Source organism: Struthio camelus, chromosome 11 (genome assembly GCF_040807025.1).
Source record: "Struthio camelus isolate bStrCam1 chromosome 11, bStrCam1.hap1, whole genome shotgun sequence".
Taxonomy (NCBI): Eukaryota; Metazoa; Chordata; class Aves; order Struthioniformes; family Struthionidae; genus Struthio; species Struthio camelus.
The window spans coordinates 1788593-1807045 of NC_090952.1; the positions used below are offsets into that span (position 1 = coordinate 1788593).

At 58.6% G+C, this 18453-nt stretch overlaps 1 protein-coding gene across 1 annotated transcript; it reads right to left on the reverse strand.

Moving 5' to 3' along the window:
* Positions 1-8171: 8171 nt before the first annotated feature.
* UTP14A (UTP14A small subunit processome component) lies at positions 8172-14372 on the reverse strand. Its single transcript, XM_068956639.1, has 14 exons — positions 14139-14372; positions 13781-13854; positions 13468-13532; positions 13136-13278; positions 12790-12945; positions 11676-11795; positions 11505-11599; positions 11094-11217; positions 10930-11007; positions 10478-10832; positions 9936-10318; positions 9674-9861; positions 9502-9601; positions 8172-9056 (listed from the first exon to the last, which is right to left on the reverse strand). Exons 1-14 carry the CDS (start codon positions 14193-14195, stop codon positions 8778-8780), a joined length of 2217 nt encoding a protein of 738 aa, XP_068812740.1. The 5' UTR covers positions 14196-14372; the 3' UTR covers positions 8172-8777.
* Between the last annotated feature and the right edge of the window lie 4081 nt (positions 14373-18453).

Consider the following 18453-nt stretch of genomic DNA (forward strand, 5'->3'; position numbering starts at 1 on the left):
CATATACTCCACAAGGCTTTTCTCCAGAAGCCGTCTTTGATTCCTGCCCAATGCTGTATCTGAATTTCCCTTAAGGTAGGAGATTAATCTCACAGTGTTTTTTTTCTACTGAGATACTACTTCGTGGGCACTCTACTTTTATGTGCAGAGGACTATGCTCTAACAGTTGCCATTGCTTTTGTTCTCGCAGCCCGAAAACTCAACAAATCCAGTGATCTGTACTGAGAAACTGGACAGCTGGATAACAAGTGGTGTCCCAACGTGCTAGGAAGAGGGATCCGCCCCTTATGACCAGCACATACTCCAGCTCCAGTAGCTCCAGCTACTTCTCTAATCTCTCCGAAGGCTTGCTCCATCCCTCACATCTGCACAATGAGTGCCTGGAGCGCTGCTGTGTGCTCCTCGTAAGGAAATAAAGTGCCGCACAGGCATGCAGGAAGGATGCTGTGTTTGGCAGTGGCTCTCTTGTTGCTTGAGTTTGAGACTCACCTCCATGTAGGATGGAGAAGTGTGAAGCACTGATGCTTAGAGTCACTTCTGGTGAGACTGAGCAGTGCAGATAAGCAGTGGGAGAGGTAAGGGAAGCTCTAGCTCTTAACTGGAGGTCCCTGAGATGCGCAGCTGATATACCGCCTCTGCTGCCTGCCTTCACCTGTCCATCAGGGTCCTGTTGACCTGAGAGAAGTCTTGGATTGGAAAGACACCACTGAATGACCAGGATATGGAATCACTGGGATAAGGTGTCTGGGCAGAGAGGAGAAATACTGTCCGTGGGAACTGAGGGAAGACCTGGGAGCTTGTGCAAGAGGAGACAGGGCAAAGTAAGTGGAGCTGAAGTTATAGTGGGCAGGCAGAAAGATACACTGGGTGAATCAAGATTGGGGTGACCAATGATGCCCAGAAAGCAGGCGAGAAGCCCGATGGGGAGGGAGAGGACTGGAGGACAAGACGGTGTTGGGAATCCCTGGCTATGCTCCAGCCACGTTCCTCGGGCAGAGGACAGTGAGGCATGGCAATATCTCAGGCTGCAGGGGGGGAAGATGGTGTGAGGCTCAAGAACGAGGCACGCTGAAGGCAGAGCTGGGCCTGTCCCTGCTTCTGAACTTCTACGAGGTCACCACACCGAACATCCCAGGTCCTTTACTTCTGTGCTCCAGATCTGAGATCCCAGGAACTGGCTTACAGAGGTGCCAAGCACTCGTAATTGTAGTTGGAGACAAAAAGAGAGCGTTCTTTGAACACAGCACATGCTGTTTCTGACAACATGAGCCTGGAAACACTGAAAACAGGTCCTGGGGACTGTGCATGAGTGTCTGCCATCTCCTCTAGGGAGCCAGACGCTGGAGTCCGGGCCATATATCCTCTTAGCAGGAAGTGGATGTCGACATCTGGCCACAAAAATTGCAACCCAGACTTCTTGGAGCAGTTCTCCAGCAGCTGACCCTTAAATATGACCTTCCCTACCTGAGCCCCCTCTCCATAACATGAGGGTGATAACAGCCATGCTTCTTACAGGCAGGTTGTAAGGACCTGCTATTGATATTTGGGTGACACTCACATATGCCCAGGATGAACGCTATGGACAAGCCCCCTGTGGAGACTCAGGACTGTCCTTGGGTTTGGGTAGGATGTGAGAAGCCAGGTGAAGGTCACACCTTGAGCAGAGAGAGCGGAAGAGGGGAGCTGTTGCCAACAAGCTTGTCTGCCAACAAGAGGGGAATGGTCTGGTAAAATAGCATGAATTAAGCCAGACCTCCATCTCCCCTTGCAGATGACAGAGGGCCACATTGAAAGGGTCCAGACTGCATTTCCTGACTTCTCACTTCTTGTCTTTGCAGCTCTTTCTTTTAATTAAGGTTTCTGTTGTATGTGTAACAAAAGACTATGACCTCTGCATTAGCTGCATTTAAAAGAAGGCCTCTTTTGTAGCACTGCGCATGAGTATCCACGTGCTGCAGCCACCTACAATGAGAAACTCTGTCTGAAATGCCTTCCCTCATCCTGCCCATCGCTGCAAAACTTTCCCTTAGGGCAACCCTCGGGACCTCGGGGAAATTTTTGGCACTGTGGCTTTTCCACCTCAGCCCATTTCTGGGCTCACAGCAAAGCGGCTGTCAGGAGGGGACCTAGCCTTCTGTTTTTCCCACACATGGAGGGTCCAGCACTCAGCCCAGTGATACGTGCTGCCCTCTCCAGCGCTGCCATCACAGGGCCATTCTGTGTCCCAGCATATTTCTGGGAGTGACGAGCCATGGATGGGAGGAGCAGTGTGATGGCCAGGAGGAACTCGTGAGGGGGTTATGGCAACTTACCCCTCTCCTCCCTGGATGGCTGGGGGCAGACAGGCACTTGTCACCTCTGGGGAGAACAGGACATGACGCTGTGGTATGACCCAATTGACTGGCCCTCTAGACTGCCCCGAGCACAGGGACAAGCTGTTCCTGGGCTGTTCCATCCCGGGTGACTGTTCAAAGCCGGCAGCTCCCCTCCAACGTGCTTCCCATTGCCTGTCATGGGACGCTGGAAGAGAAGTGGTTTGCTGCCACCACAAGCTGTCACGGGAGCCGTGCGGGTCCTGGCTACCCTGTCTCCATGGGAATGGCCTTGCTGCGGGTGTGAGGGTCCTGGCTACACCATCTCCATGGAAATCTCTTGCTCAGGTTGTGCTGCGCTGGATACGGCATCTCCATGGAAACCCTCCCGCTCAGGCTGTGCAGGCTCGGGAGATGCCATCTCCACGGAAACGCAGCTCTGGCAGCTGTGCGGGCCAGGACCGGGGGCATCGTGGCAGGCTGCCCAGGGCAGGGCCGGGGAGGGGGTGGCAGGGGTGCTGTGCAGTAGGTACATGGGGCCACGGAGGTGAGGGAGGCGCGCCAGGCCCACCGTCACGGCCAAACAGCAGCCTGCGAGAGGAGAGCACGGGCAGCCGTGAGGGAGCGGGGGTTACCTGGTCTCCCCGTCCCCATAGCCGAACACACGTGCTCTGCCCACAAACCCTGGGGCTGGGGTGCCTGGAGGCACAGGGGACTGGGTGGCCTGAAGCGCAGCCGAGGGACCAAGCAGAGGGGAACAGGCAGGGACGGGCGGTGGGCGGTTCTCAGCAGAGCCTCAGAGACATCCAGGGCACAGGGGCAGGAGAGGCAAGGCAATTAGGGAAAGTTCTCTTGTGCCATTTCAAAACCCTTCACTGCTTAAAATACAAAGCAAAAAAATCTCCCTCTCCATCCATCGCTCTGCGTGCTGCGCCCAGCAGATCTGTTTGCCTCCATGGGGCTTTGCGGGGGCCTTCCCTCCTGTCCTTCACCAGCCACCAGCCAGACCTGTCCTGAGGAAAGCCATTTCCTAAGCCGTGGTGGACAAAGGGATTCAGTGGGGAAAAAACCCCAGTGCCAGGGAGCCAGCAGTGCAGGGACCCCACAGTGGCCGCGGGGACCCCTGAGGGCCAGAGGGAACCCTGGCGCGCGCCCTCACTCCCACAGAATGGGATGCTTGAGAGCCTTCCCCTACGGCTGAGATTTTGCCCTCGCATATAGCTCAGAGAAAATATTTTAGAGGTTATTTATAGCCTATGTTAAAAAAAAAAAAAACTGTTGATTTTAAATCTGCCTTTTAATTTCATTCAGCTCCTGCCGGTCTCCTGGGACAGCCCAAGCGGGAGCGCAGCTGCACCGCCCTGGTTCCCCGCTCCCTGGCCGGCTGGAGCAGCCCTTCACTTTGGGCCAGGGCCCTCCCCTGCTGGCCGGCTCCACCGCATTTCTGCCCCCCCTTCCTGAGGCCTCGGGGCAGCCCCGCAGGCAGAGCTGCAGCCGTGCCCGACTGCCCAGCTCCCCCAGCCCTGCAGCCAGCAGGAACGCCAGGAGGAAGCGGAGCCTGGGCACGCGACGCTAGGCAAGCCTCAGCCCCGCTGCAGCGCTTCCGCCGTCCCTGTCCCCATCCCAGTGCTCAGCCCCACGGGCTCTCCCTGCTGCCGCAGCTCCAGGTTCCACGCTGGGGTGCCTGCGCCCGGCCGGATGCACCAGCCCTCCCGTAGCACTGCGGTGGCGGTCGAGGCTCTGCTGCCCAGGCTGGCGGCTCCCGGCTCCTGCTCGGCCGCCAAGCGAAGCTGGGATTAGCGAACGCTCCCTGCTGGCACAGGGAGCAGCTCGGCCGCCTTTGCCGAGGCTCTCCGCTCTGTAAACCTGGCTTTGACGTAGCTCAGAAAGTAGGCCAGTAAGAGCAAACTGCAGCCGCTTGCAGCTCTCTCGAGGGACACTGTGCTTGTGCGTCTGGAGGCAGGCGTGTGCATTAATAGAGCTGCTTCTCTCCGGGGGCTACTGAATGCAAGAGGAGATGGCTGGAGGAGGAGGGTGTTTTTCTCTACTCACAGGAGCTCCTGTTACCTTCAGACTTGCCCAAGCTGCGCTCTGACTTCTGCCACAGCCCTAACGCCAGCCTCGCCAGCAGAGCACCTCAGCACCTCAGCCGTAGCCAGGGTGCGGGGGGGGGGGGGGCTGGGGGCTGGGCTCGAGTACGCTGCAGGAAGGACGAGGATCAAACCGGGAAAGTCCCTGCGGGGAGCCGGGCTCCGACCCAGAGCAGCAACTGGCCTGTGAGAGTGCTCTCCGGCCTGTTTCCTGCCCTGCGAGCAAAGGATGTCCCATGGCCTGAGAGCGCTGAGCAGCAGGCTGCTGCTGAGCCCAGCGTCTCGCATCTCTTCTCGCCCCTTTCTCCTGCCCTTTCCTGCCGTCTCAGCAACTTCCAGCTGGGCATCTCCTTCATCCCTGTTTCCTGCAGTTGTTTGCAGATCTTGTTTTATCTTTTAATTAAAAAACAAACGCTAATGTGCCCGTGCCCTGCAATGTTATTTTTGTAGGGAAGTCAGAGGGACACATCTTGTCCTTGCAGTGGGAGCCTGGTGGCTCCATAGGAGTCTGCATCAGAGCAGGAGACCTGGCCCAAGAGCCCAGAGGGGATGGGACAGCCACACATGGTAGTATGGGGATGAGGCACAGGTCTGGGTGAGTGGCTTCAGCCACCTGGTATCGAGCAGCACCTGGAAGCCAGATTAGTGTTGTATCTGTCTGCTTCCAACACTGGGGTCCTGCTAGCTCTGGTCCCTTGGTGCTGTGCCCCAGAGTGTCTCCTGTCCCCTGTCTCCCAGGCAGTCCTTCAGTCCACGGGGTGGAAGTAGGCCACATGGGATACCAGCAAAGGTGCCCATCTTCCCCCACCCCCATGCAGCTCCTGATCCCAGATAATACCGGCCCCCAGGTAGTGGTCTCGCTGGGTGACTGACTGCCTGGGTCCAGGGGATGAGCTGCCCCTGTCTTGCCAAATGGACTTAGGGAAGAAATAGTCTCTCCATCACCCTTCACCGGATGTTGCGTCCTTCCCTCCACTCAGCTCAAGGAGAACAACCATCCACTGCCCAACAGGCTGTCCCATGTGCCCAAACAATGTCCTGCTCCTGGGAACGGCCTCTAAACATGTCTCCCGCTGAGACCCCTTAGCTAGAGCCACAGCAGGGAAGAGTTTGCGTAGTTTGACTTGGTTAGCACATGGCAACGCCCGCGTGCTGTATGCCGACCCTCCTTGGCAGGTCTAGTGAGTCCACTGCAGCTGGCTTCCTGCTGTAACTCATGCCCAGCTGCTCAGGTGGGTACTTTCAGCATGTATTTTTGAAGCGTTTCTGGGTACTGGAAGCAGCAGTTCAAGCCCAGCCTAGCTCAGCAGTGCCTTTGTAGAAACAAGCACATCGAGTGCTGCAGCTTGAAGCCATCCTCTCTCAACGCTCTCTGTGCATCCTCCATGCTCACACTGCAGGTTTCACCACCAAAAATTCAGCGTGAGGTAGCCTTCAAACCGAGGGGCAGCATGTGGCCAGGTCCAGACAGCTGCTTCAAGTCACGGCTCAGAAAAGCCTCAAATCCGCGTGCTTTGCAAAGTCCTCAGCCAAACTCAGACTCGGTGGCCTTGGTCCTCTGCAGGATCAGTGCGCCAGGAACATATTGCCCTGGTGCCTCACGGGAAGCATCCTTGCCCCTGCAGGGCAGATGCAGAGAGCCCAGCTGAGCGTGTAGCAGGGCCAGCACAGAGAACGGACCTTGCTTGTCTGTGCACACTTTCCTTGCAGTTGTGCAGGAACATGTGAGGCAAGGGGCACAGGCTGCAGAGGATGATCCTGCTAGGTGTAAGGAAATATTCTTCACTATGAGGCTGGTCAAACACTGGGACAGAGGCCAGAGAGATGGAGGATTCTTCATCCTTGGAGATAGGCACATGCTGGCTGGACACAGCCTCGAGGACCCTGCTCTGAGCCCAAAGTCAGCTCTGCTCTGAACAGGCTTTGGCCTCAAGGTTTCCTGCGGGGCCCTTCCCACCTGAGTCTTTGAGCTGAGGCTGCCTGCCCAACACAGAGCGGGTAGTGGTGGTCCGGGCCCCAAGACAGCCCATCATGCCCATTGCACCATCCTGCTAGTGCCAGGGCTAGGAATGAGGCAGCAGGTTGCTGCCAGGAGATCTGGCACTGTCAGTAGGGGAGCAGAGCCCTGCATTGGCACAGGACGGGCTGACCAGGGTGGATGTCAGTCCCCATCCTGCCAAGCCAGTGACCCCTGGGCCATGTGAGAGCCTAGCTGGGCCCCGAAGTGTCACCTGCTGTCACATTGCTGTTACGTAGCTACCAGTACCCCCATACAGCTGCATAGGTTGCGTGAGGGTGAGCTCCGTCCCACACCCAGATGGCCCCACTTACTGTTTTGGTGCCCCCCGAGGCCTGTTGGAGCTGTCTGGGCAGGCTGTGCAAATGGGGAAGGTCAGAGGACAGCAGGCCCAAAGGGACCCTGCAGGACCTACAGCCCTCCTGCCTGGGTGGCTGGAAAGCAGCACAGCCAGCTCCAGCACCAGAGTAAAACAGATGGTGAGGGAAAGAGTGAGCCGGGGCAGCGCGCTGAGCGCTACCACTGCCACGCCGTGCCCAGGCCATGCTGCTTGGGCTGCTGGCACCAGCTGGGAGCCCCAGGGGCAGTCTATAGGGGTGCAGAGGGGGGCCCTGCACACAGCCGCACTGGGCACTGCCTTCCCTGGGCTGTGGGGCGCTTGGGCTTTTGCTTTAGCAAACAAGAACCTCCCCCCCCAATCCCTCTCCTCGGTGTTGTCCCGTGGGGCTGGGAGCAAAGGTTTCCCACAGTGATTTGGCTGCCAGGGCAGGGGGATGCTGGGGTTTGAGCTGGGGCCACCAGCCCAGCACAAGATTCTTCAGTGTCAGAGCACGGAAATGACTTCGTTTTTCAGCCCTGGGTTAATTCATGCAACACAGTGGTGCCCCCCTGTTGCAAGTGGACATTATCAGGCAGCCCGAGTAGCGTGCAGGGCCAGCCAGGTCCCTGCAGCCCTGGCAAGGGCATGGCGTGGGCCATGGGAAGCGCCTAGCCCAGCATCCCGGGCAGACTTGACTCCCATACTAGTCCGTAGCAGCTCCATACTCCCCCGTGCCTGCATGCCGAGAGGAGGGGAGGATGCTGGTGAGCAGAGCGGAAGAGCCCTGCACGTTTGCAGCAGGAGGAACAGGGGAAGCAGTGGGGCCAAGGGTGTTACAGGGCTGGCAGCAGCTCTCCCCCCACATCCCCACCTTTGCAGGCACCTACCCCCTGGCCCCACAGCAGAGCCCAGCTGCAGAGAAGGGCCTCCGCCACAGCTCACTCAGCATAGCAGCTCCTTCCCTGAGTGCCCCAGGCATCTGGCCCGACTGCTTCTCCAGGCATGCTGTAGTGCCAGCACGGGAGGAGGCATCTCCCAGCATGAGGGATGTGTTTCCTGGGAACAGAAGCAGCTCTAGCTCCAGTTCCTCAAGTCCCTCCTTTGCCTGAGACGGGGAGCATTTCTCCAGCTGGCCTGAACACAGCACACGTGGGAAGAGGGGAGAGGCCTGCAGGTCTCTCCGCCTGCTCCCGTTTCCACTGTCCCTCTCCAGCATGTCCCCTTGCTAGCCCAGTGGCCCCTGTACTCAGGAGAGGGCTGCATGGAGTGGCCCAACCACTACCCTCTGAGGAGGGCAGAAGCTGCCAGTTAATGGCGGCTCAGGTGCAGCAGGGAGGTTGAGCTCTCACAGGAAGAGGTAGAGGTAGGCAGGAAGAGGGCAGGATGGCTGCTTCTGGGGCAGAGCCAGCTCCCAGCATGCGCAGAACAGCAGCATGACTTTAGAAAACACATCTAACCAGGTTTATTAGTGCTAGCCAGAAGTCACTTTTGAGCAGCAGGAGCAGCCTGAGGTATGGTACAACGTGGCCAGGCTCTGCTGAGGACAGGCTTAGCAGAGTAGGCACTAGGAAAGTAAATTGAGAAGAGATTAAAAAATTTATATATAAAACTAGGCTATGAAAGACAGAGAAACGAAGGGCAGGGCAAATCCGGCCCAGCACTTGTGGGACAGAGCACTTGTGTCTGCTCCACCTCCTTTATGCACTCCCACCCCCAAGCTGTACCTCATTGGCCTGACTAAGCCAGCTGTTCACATTGTACAAATACAATTTACCCATCCCACTCCGCCTGCCCCGCACAGGTCCCCGCGCGCGGGCAGGAGGGACCTGACCCAAAGAGAGACAGGAGCACACCTACAGTCCTGGCCCCAGGGCGCTGGCAGGGAAGCGACACAGAACGCACAGATGAGGCATTGTACTATGGAGCAAGTGTTAGTGAACTGTGGACATGACAGGGAGCTGCGCTGCAGCAGAGCAACAGCCCTGTCACTGCACCAGCCCCTCACCCTGCTCCCCAATCAGGCACATAGAGGAACAGAGCTATCGTGCTGTCCCGGGCAGTTGAGGGTGGCGGGAGGGTTGTTGTCTCTGCTTGGGCACAAGTTCTAGTGCAGCCTTGGCTCTGCTGCTGGCTGTTGTGGCCAGAGAGGGGACATTCTCAGCAGAGATGGGCTGGATGATGTGGCCTGCTCGGGTGACAATGCGCGGGGCAGTCAGCTTTTGGAAAGCCCTCTGCGTGTTCCACATGCTGCCCACAGGTGTCCGGATGCTCCGCTCAAACTGCTGGTGCTTCTCAAATGGGAAAGGCAGCTCGCTGACCTGCGGGGAGATAGCACAGCTTAGTTGAGACAGCTGCCTGGCCCAGTGCCCTGGGGGCTGCTTTCATGCCATGCTGGCAGGGATTCCCACTGGTCCACAACCAGCTCACACTGTGCTCCCAGTCTCCTGCCTTGCTGAGCACCTTTGCTCCAACTCCCTCTTCCCTGCTGCCCCAGCTCTGATCTCTAGCAGGGCCCAGGATGCTTGGCACAGCAGCAGGAGGAAGAAGTCATAGGAGCGGCCATGTGAATTTCTTCCCCATCTGTCCCCCTGTTGGCTTCCGTGTTGTCAAAGCTGAAAATTTGACATGGCCCTCCAACAGGAAAGGATTCATAAAGCTTTAGGGTTGGGCAACAGCAAGGTAGTGCCCAGACAGGGGGCCAGCCCAGGTGTTGGAGCCACAGTGCTCACAGCTGCTGCCCTCCGCAGCCATGTGCCACCCCACCTGATGTGCTGCTGCGTGGATGTTGCGCTGCTCACTCATGATGACATGGGGCAAATGCTGGTCTTTCCTGGGAGGTGCCGTGGGCGGCTTGAGCAGGAACCTGCCGGACAAGTGAAAAGATCAGGCCCTGGCACTGGGCTGAGACATTTTGCCACACCTCTCCCGCACTCACCGCTTCATTTTCTTTTTGCTGGGCCTCAGTCCCGTGCCTCCCCACTCGCCCCAGCCTGGCAGCACCAAGTTCACTGGCTGCGGCTTCCCAGCCTGCTCTGCCTTGCGTTTCTCCCGGCGGAAGTCAGCAACCACGTCGTCCCCTGCAAAGGCCTCTGTGATCACCCCTCTCTGGTCGATGCCACCCTCCTGCGGAGAGAGAGGTCAGTGCCCTGCAGCCAGCCCTGCTCCGGGCCCCAGCAGGACAGGCCAGGCCCACTCACCTCTTCCTCCACGGCCACAGGCAGGCTGGGGCACTGGATCTCCTGGGACTTTCCAGCCAGCACAGCCTGCAAGTTGATGATCCTCCTCTTCTTAGCCTTTCGTTTCTTGGCCTGTCTATCCTCAGCTCTGCCTTCTTGCTGCTGGTGCACTCTCTTCTCCGCTCCTGCGGCCACTGGTATTTCTTGCTCTTCTGCACACTCCTCTGAAGCAAAAGCCTCAACATCCTCCATCGTCTGCACGCGGCTCGGCTGCTCTAACAGTAAGACTTCCTGCTGCGCCGGGGAAGGCTGATCAATCCCCATGCTCACCTGCTCTTCAGGGCAGATGGGGTGGACGGAGATATCCTCTGGCAGCTCAGACACCATCTCTGCCTTATCAGCACCTACGGACGGAGGCAAATGGTGAGAAACGATCACCCCACGAACAGGGAAGGGGAGAGTAGGACAGCTGTGTGAAGACACAAGCCCCACAGCCCCTGCTTTGTTTCCTCAGCCCTGTGGCACACAAGGGCTCACATTACTCCAGGCTCCAAGCTCCTCACCTTGCAGTTCAGGGCTCGCTGCCTGCTGTCGCCGTATGTGCCGTTTCTGCTCAAAGTCTTGTAGCAAGGCTTCTTCCTCCGACATCTCCTCCTCTGACATATCCTTGCTCTCTGCAACAGCAGGCTCTGTAACATCTCCAAGATCCTCCTGCACCTCAGGCTCCTTGGCTGGGCCGCTGGGCTTGCCCAACATCCAGGGATTAGCTCCGCTGGCGTCCATGGGGACAGTGGGGACAGACTCTGCCACAAGGTCCTCTGCAGGCACGTCGCCCGGCTCCTCCTCGGGCAGCTCCACCTGCACTTTCTGCATCAGCTCCTTGTTCTTGGCCAGCTGCTCCTGCATGGCTTTGCGGGCCTGCAAGGGGATCGAGATGTTTCCAACAGGCCAGAAACAACATGACTCCCCTTTCTGCCACCACTGGCATCTCACCCTTCCCCACCCTGTGCCTCACCTCCAGGTCATACTTAGCCATAATGGCCCTGGAGCGGGCCCATTTCCCTTTGTTCTGGTGCTTGAGGCTCATTCGCTCCTGGGGGAGAAGGGAGAAGTGTCAGAAAGAGCGTCCTCAGGGGCAGAGAGGTCCCAGAGGACGGGGGAGAGGAGCAAGAGCGGCACCTCCATCCTGAGTTGCTCCAGCTCTTCCAGCTTTGCCAAGGCAGCCTCGGGGTCCGCATTCCGCAGCAGCTCAAACTCCTTCAAGGCCTTGCGTCTCTTGCTCTTTTTCAGCACTCGATGGTACCTGCAGTGCAACGGCAAAGAGCCAGGGAGTGAGAACTCACGGTGCTGGGCAGGTGGCCCTGCACAAGCACACAGGCACCCTCTGAGGAAGGCGGCACTGTTCTGGGCAGGCAGCAGCACAGCTTCCCAGCCGTATTTCAACCTGCTGCTGGATGTGTTGCAGACCCCAGGGGCTGCTCTGCCTTCCTCCATGTCTCAGCAATCTCCCGTCACCAGACACGGCTAGCGCCAGCACCGAAGCCTCAGCCCTCCCAAAACACACAAAGCATAGCAAGAGCAAATCCCTACTTCTTGCTCTTGATCTTCTTCTCTCGACGAGCCTTGGCTTCGTAGTAGGACTGCAGGACCCGAGCCTTCTGCAGCTCTGCTCGCCGCTGCCGAGCCTGCCGGGGAGCACAGAGTGAGGTCAAGCTCCAAGGAAGAGGCCTCCAGGGACAGGGTGTGAAAGAAAGCACTGACCTCCTCCAAACTCATTGCTTGCAGCGAGGCTTTCTCCTGTGGCGTCAGTAGCGGGTCTGTGATGGGCTGCTGTGTTTTGTGTAGCAGCCCAAAGATCTCCTGCTCTAGGGGAGTCCGGGCCTGTTGGAGGGACAGAGCAGGCAGCAAGACCATGATGAGGGAAGGACTGCATGACCCAGCACCTACCCAACTCCCTCCATCCTTCCCGATGTCCCTGAGCAGGCCCCCGAGAGGGTACAGACAAGCAGGCTCCCCTCCTCCCTGGGGCTGCATTCACAGCCCTCCTCAGTCCCACACAGCAGCCAGAGGGTGGCCAAGGTACCAGGCCACATGGAAGGCAGCTCCTACCGCACTTTTTAAGTGGAAACAAGGGAACGGAGGGGCTAGTAGGTGCTAGAAGGGAAAGCAGGCGATGCCACGCCCAACTGAAACTGCAAGGGAGCTTTGGGCCTGAAAGGCAGCCTCTGGGCACCATGTGAAGGCAAGCGCTTGCTAGGTTGGGAGCTCAGTGAGGTTTACCTTCCACCTGGGCATCTGCATACCTAGGAAAGCTCTCCAGAGGGGAGAGAACCTCTCCTGCCAAATAGCACAAGCCGCAGGGGAACGCGCGTTCAAAGCCAAGAGTATCATTCTTTCACAGGGAAAACACTTACAAACAGATGTGCCGAATTTGCTAGACCAAAACCCCCCCTCTACCCTCAGCATCAGTGGTGAGGGCTACTCAGAGGGCATCTAGCTCAGTGGAGAAGTTAGGAAACATCAGATTCTGCCCCAGTCTCAGGCAGAAAAAGGCTAAAGAGAGAGGAAAGGGCTTTGCCCAGCAAGGCACAGAACAGGCTCTGCACCATGTGCTCACTTCCTGCCTAGCCTAGCCTCTTCCAGACAGCATTCACACATCTGCTCTGTGTGTGGAACGTGGAGAACTTCCCTTTTAATGCTCTCAAGCTCAGCATGCAGCTGCCCAGACCTGATTAGAGCCTCAGCTACAGGTCAGCCCTCCCTCAAACCTATGTGGCCCCATCCAGCAAAGACAGAAGTCAAGCTCCCCTTAGCAGACCGTTCAGAAAACCACGCGACAGCTATGTGCTGCCAGCAGACACCTGACAGCACCCACCTTCCAAGCCGAAACCACTTGCTCCAGGGGTGCAACTGCCACGAGCTCCTGCTTCATGGGAAAAGTCAGCTGCTCTGCTCGTCGGTTCTGCAAAACCACCTGCTGCCATTTGCCAACATCTTTAGAGGTCCTTACATAGGCTGCTTCTCTCACGACCTGTAGTAACAAGGGAAAGAAGGGAAATGAATGAGTAGAGAGAAGAACCTGACCTGAAGAACAAGAAAATCCAGTCAGCATCAGAGCAGAGAGGCACTCATAGGCTCACCCTTATTGCCCCTTAAGGCCAGAGCTTCCTCCCTCACCACTCCCTCTGCTGCTTGCCTGTAGCCTGCACAGGCCCACTTACCCGTTCTGCCTCCTCTTTGCTAAGTGGTAGCTCCACCGCCTTTTTCTGCTTCACTTTGTTCAGCTCTTTCTTCACACTGCTCAGGGCAGATTTGGCCTTGATAGGCTGCAGCAGTTCAGACAGAACCAGCTTCTCCCCAGCACCTAGACAAAGTCCAGCATGTCAACACAGGTGCAGGACAGCTGAGCCAAGCATCACCACAGGCTGCAGCTGCATGTAGCCCACTGATCCAACACAGACATAGCAAACTCCCAGCCATCAACCCTGAGCCAACAAAGCAGTGACCCACTTTGACAGCAGGAGCTCTGCAGGCCCGCCTAAAGGGATCTCACCTTTGCAGCTGACGTTGAACTCTGACACCTGCACACTTGCCTCTGTACGCTCTGCCAGCTTCCGCCTGCATGAGAAGGAAAGCAAATAAATTAAAAAGCTACTCATGTACCCTCCAGGTGCTTCTCCTCCCCCATGCAACTATGATAGAGGCAAAGGAGCCCGTGCCAGCAGGAGAAGGAACCAACCCTTTCGCCTTCTTTCGGAGTACTCCCATGCAGCCATGCAAGCACAACGGCAAGGAAACACAGCGCGCGTTTAGGAGCCCCAAGGCCAAGCTGCAGAGAAGAGTCCCTCAGACGCTCAGAAACTCACCGCTTCTGTCCGGAGAGGGAGCTAACTGCCTCCAGGAGCTGCTGATGCCGCCGTTCGCCATCATCCTCCGCCCCCTGGCACACGGCAGACACAGTCACAAGGAGGCCAGCCCGGCAGAGTAGCGCAGCGCCCTCGCGGGCGCTGAGTCGGACAGCAGGGATGCGCCCGCGGCCCCTGCCTGCCTTCCCGGAGCCCGGCGCTGCTCCCTAAGGCAGCGCCGGCCGCACGGCCTCCCCGCCGGGCTGCGCCCACACCTCTGGCCAGGCCGCCCTCCCTCCGCCGCGGCCCCCCCGGGGCACACGGCGCCGGGGAGCCGCCGGGAAAGCCGGCCCGGCCCGGCCCGGCCCGGCCCGCTCACCTCGTCCTCGCTAGCGCTCACGGCCGCCTCCACGCCGAGCCAATCCTCCTCCGCCATTGCTTTGCACGCGAGCCCCGCCGTAAAACTCGCCGCGCTGTCGCACGGCCCGCCGTAAAGCACGCCGCTACCACCCGGACTGCTGTCGCAACGCGCCGCAACGCCGCGCCACTCCACGCCACTCCGCGCCGCGCCGCCCCACGCCGCGCGTGACGCCACCGGTTGCCGTGGCAGCGGAGCCTGGAGGGCAGCGAGGGGGCGGGCCAAGCCGCGCTGGGGGAGGCGCGGCCGGGCGGCGCCCGGCGCGGGGAGGGGGGGAGTCGTCTCGCGCGCAGGCGCGCTCCCGCGGCGGGGGCCCGAGGGCCGGGCTCGTGCGCAGGCGCGCTCCCGCGGCGGGGCAGCGCAGCGCGGCGGAGGGGCCGGGCCGGGCCGGGCCGGGCCGCGGGAAGGCGCCTCCCGGCCGTGGCGCCGCTGCCCGTCGCCGCCGGCCGCGGGAGCCGGTTCCTGGCGGCGGGTGCCCTGCGCTGGGCTCCGCCTGCGCGTTGCGCTTTGAGGCTTTCCGTTGGGCGCTGGTACTCTCAAAGGTGTCTTCGCAGCTCTTGAGCGTCCCCAGGGAAGCGTCTAGCTAAGGCGGTTGAGTTTCCAGGGGGCTGGGCTCCTCCGCCTGGGCCGAGCTGCCTGGCCGTCAGGACCCGCTTGAGGAGCGGCTGCAAAGCTTCGTTTGCTCGTCTCGCTGGCAGAGAAGATGAGAGGCAGAGCATTTCACGCCTGCTCACGTGGAGCCGTGCAACTTGTCTAAACTCACGTTTCTTGCCTGCTTCTTGGGGCTGTCCCGCATGCGCAGGGACATGATTTGCTTCGGACTATAGGGAGATGAAAAGCAGAAGCACCCTTGGTCACATGTGGTTGTGGGGGCGGAAAGAGCGCCCAGCACCCTGCTAGCCCTCCCGCTTTGCCTTACGCAGCTAAATGGGGCCAAACTCCTGGAGCCTGGCAAGGCGCAGGGCTGAGTCCTGCTGGGGCTGGCATCAGCTTGCCCGGCTGGCAGCACCTGCGGTGGTGGTGATGCCAGCCAGCCGGAGCTGGCGCTGGCCATGGTGGCCGGTCGGGCTGGAGACCCTCAAGCTCCTTTCACAGCCATGCTGCTGCAGATGCTGCACAAGAGCACTCGTTTGACTGAACTTTCCCCAGAGCAGCCCCGTTTCGGCTCTCCAGTGACCTGTGCCAGCGGGTGGGAAAGGGCCCGTGGCGGTGGCTGGACATGTGGAAAGCCATGGGCAATGGAAACCCTTTTCTCCCAGAGCTTGGGGGTGGGTTGCGATGATGCAAAGCTGCAGGTGTTGAGAGGCTCGTGGCCCAAAATCGCTACCAGGCAGCAGGAGCAAGCAGAGTGGCTTCTGGGGCTGTTGGCACGGTGATGGGCGCTGCACTGACAAGGGTGGTGGTGGCATCGGGCAGAAAATTGGGCAGCGCAAAGGAGCTTGCCAAGGGTTTGCATACCCTGAGATGGGACACGCGGCCCTTCTTCTTCCCCGGGCGGGCCCCTGTCCTCACAGTGAGGGGGGACAGCGCAAAACTTTAGGGAGGAGAAGAGGTCACCTCGGGGAGGTGCAAACGTTAGTGGTTTCACCTGCGGGCCAGTGTCCCGTGCTGCCTGCACGCGTGCAGCTGCGGAGTCGGTCCCTGCTGAGCATCCTCCACCCTCCACATCCAACCCTGCCTGCGGGAAGCGGTGCTGAGCTTGGCGTGAAAGGCCTTCCAGGGCAGGGCCTGGGGAAGGGAGAAAAATAACAAGCTGTTCCTGTATCTATTTCAGTCTCCATGGCAACGATGATAAAAAGTTCTCTTTTTTTCCTCAGTTTTGGAACACCGCTCCCTCTGCTGCGTCCAGCCCTTGCCTGCGGCACCGAGCTCGGATGAGACGTGGGGCCACGGGGGGGTGGGAGGGGACACAAGGGGTCCCGCGGCTGGAGGCATCACTGCCCCGTACAGACCGCCAGCCCCAACCTGCTGCCGTGTGTGATGCAGTGCCAGCACCAGGGCCCGTCCCTTGCGCTGAACACCGCAATTGGTGGCAGCAAGACAGCGCAAAATTCAGCGCGCAGCACTGAGCTGCAGGCGTGAAGGCTGCCGCCTGCAGGGAGAGGGTGGAGGATTGGGAAATACCCAGACAGGAACAGCCTGGAGGCTCATGGCATTTATCAGGCCTCAAAGCAAAGCATCTTGATATCTTTTCCTTTTACCGTGAGCCCCAGCACCTTTGCACCAAGCTTTTTCCACCCTGAGGTCGCCATGTTGCTGCTGAGCAGCCCTGCAGAAGGGAAGGGGTGTTTTGGGCAGCATATTGTGAGAAAACGGAAAAGAAAAGGGGAACAGGTGGGGTTTGGCAATGATCAGGCTCACGGTCAGACCTTGGGCAAGGCTTCAGGGGAGGCTGTAGCCACGGCTGCTCGGAGCGGCAGGTCTGGCAGATGCCTGCCTGAAACAGCCTTTCCAAGGAGTCCTGTTTAATGCAGTCCCTGAGGTGATTCCTTATCCTTTCCAGGTCCTTTTCTTGCACGATGTGCCTTGGGCTGCTCACGCTTCCCAAAGGGAACGTTTCGGGGCAGCCCTTGGCCATGGGGGTAAAGCCAGGACGCACCACACTGGCAGCGGGCAATGCTGTGAGGCCAGGGCAGAGGAGAGCTGCCCGACACGGGCGCTGCAGTCCCCCCCGTGCAGGGATCAGCTGCAATTGCACCTGCGGGCACTGACGCTCCCCTAACACATCCCAGGCCGAACATCACACCGCCAGCCAGGCAGCTCGCCGGAAACACAGTACCCTGTGGGGGTTAATGAGAAAAAGCAGAAGTTAATGTGAAATAACTCCCTGCGCCCCCTCTCCCCCCTTAAGGCAAGCTCTAAGCAGACCACACAAATACCCAGTGGAGTCAAACACAGCATTTTTTACCTACATGATTGCAGGAAGCTGAACTTATTTTTGCATGGAGGGTCTTGATAAAGGTCGAGCTGCTGCAGGACAGGATCCGCTAACTGAAAAGGGAGGTCACAGGGCAGGGAGAGACGGGGAGAAGGCAGAGACGAGTGGAGCTGACGAAGAGGAGGGTGAAGCACCGATGCATGTGGCCAGTGGAGAGGGGGTCCAAACAGGCCAGTTCAGACCACAAAGAGTTTGTAAAGGCGCAGAGATCCTAGCTCTGCCTGCGTTCATTGCTGCTGCTGGTGTCAAGGGCATTTCTCCTTCAAAAGCATATACAAGAGGCTAAGTAAGAAAGCAAAGTGTTCATTTTTGTTTGGCCTTCTGGGTGGGTTTTTTTTCCACTCTTGGGAAAAACCAGTAACACGCCCCGCAACTGTTTCCTTCTCCCTTCAACGTTTCTGGTCTTGATGCGTGTCAGCGCGACGCATGGCGTTAGCGGGCCTTTCAGCCCTTCCTTGCAGCCAGGGCATCGGCTGGAGAGCCTGAGTGCCCCGAGTGTGGTCACCCTCTGGGGACAGCCCCATCTTCTAAGGAGTTTGGGATCTCTGGTGCAAGCGGGGTCTGCTGAGTGGCTCCTCCTCGAGCTTGTCCTTGGGAATGCTTGGAATGAAAACTCTGAGGCTCTTCATATCCCCAAGGAGCACAAAACCGTTAATGTCTCGTTAAGTTATGCTCGTTAAGTTCCTCCTCTGGGTACCTCCTGCCCTGCAGGGAAAGGGAAAAGGATGTGGCTTGCACAAATGAGGGATGGCTGCAGGAAAACAGGAATTTAAGACAATAACCTGGGGAACGTGGGGTTTTGTTCTGGGTGCGAAGTACCGATTCCCCGTCAGCACAGGCCATGGACACAAAGGAGACGGGGGACTGGCCTTAAACTCTCTGGCCCTTGGCAAACACAACTTCACTTTAAATTATTGGACAATCCTGGGGTGGGGAATTGTTAGGAAACAGCTGATTGTGTGGCACATGCACAGCAAAGGCAAAATAGAGGGTGTTGTGGAAAGGTGAGAATAGACGCTGGGAAATAGGTGTTTATTATTGACGTGAGAGGAAAGCCACAGGCTCTGAGTTGGCCAGCTGGATTTTAAGTTGCAAATTCAGTCAGTTGGGCGAGGAGGCTGGAAGGGAAGAGCAGAGCCTGATGCTACCTCCTTCGCTGGTGGCACTGAACTAGTGTAGAGGCCGCCCCAGCACCAAACCAAAGCTTGACCCCTTATGAGGAGGCAAGCGGGGAAATTTTGTCCCCCAGATCCCCATAGCTGCCTCGAAAGACCATCCAGCCCCCAGCAGGAAATTCCACCAGTCCCTGGCAGCACAGACAGGCTTTGCTCTGCAGTG

What these genes read in the sequence shown, in the direction of transcription:
- UTP14A (XM_068956639.1), bottom strand. Translation starts at nt 14,195, where the DNA reads ATGGCGGAGGAGGATTGGCTCGGCGTGGAGGCGGCCGTGAGCGCTAGC. An exon ending in TGGCTAAGTATGACCTGGAG is followed by an intron (nt 10,833 to 10,929) that starts GTGAGGCACAGG and finishes ATCCCCTTGCAG; the next exon opens with GCCCGCAAAGCCATGCAGGA. An exon ending in AGCAAAAAGAAAATGAAGCG is followed by an intron (nt 9,602 to 9,673) that starts GTGAGTGCGGGA and finishes CTTGTCCGGCAG; the next exon opens with GTTCCTGCTCAAGCCGCCCA.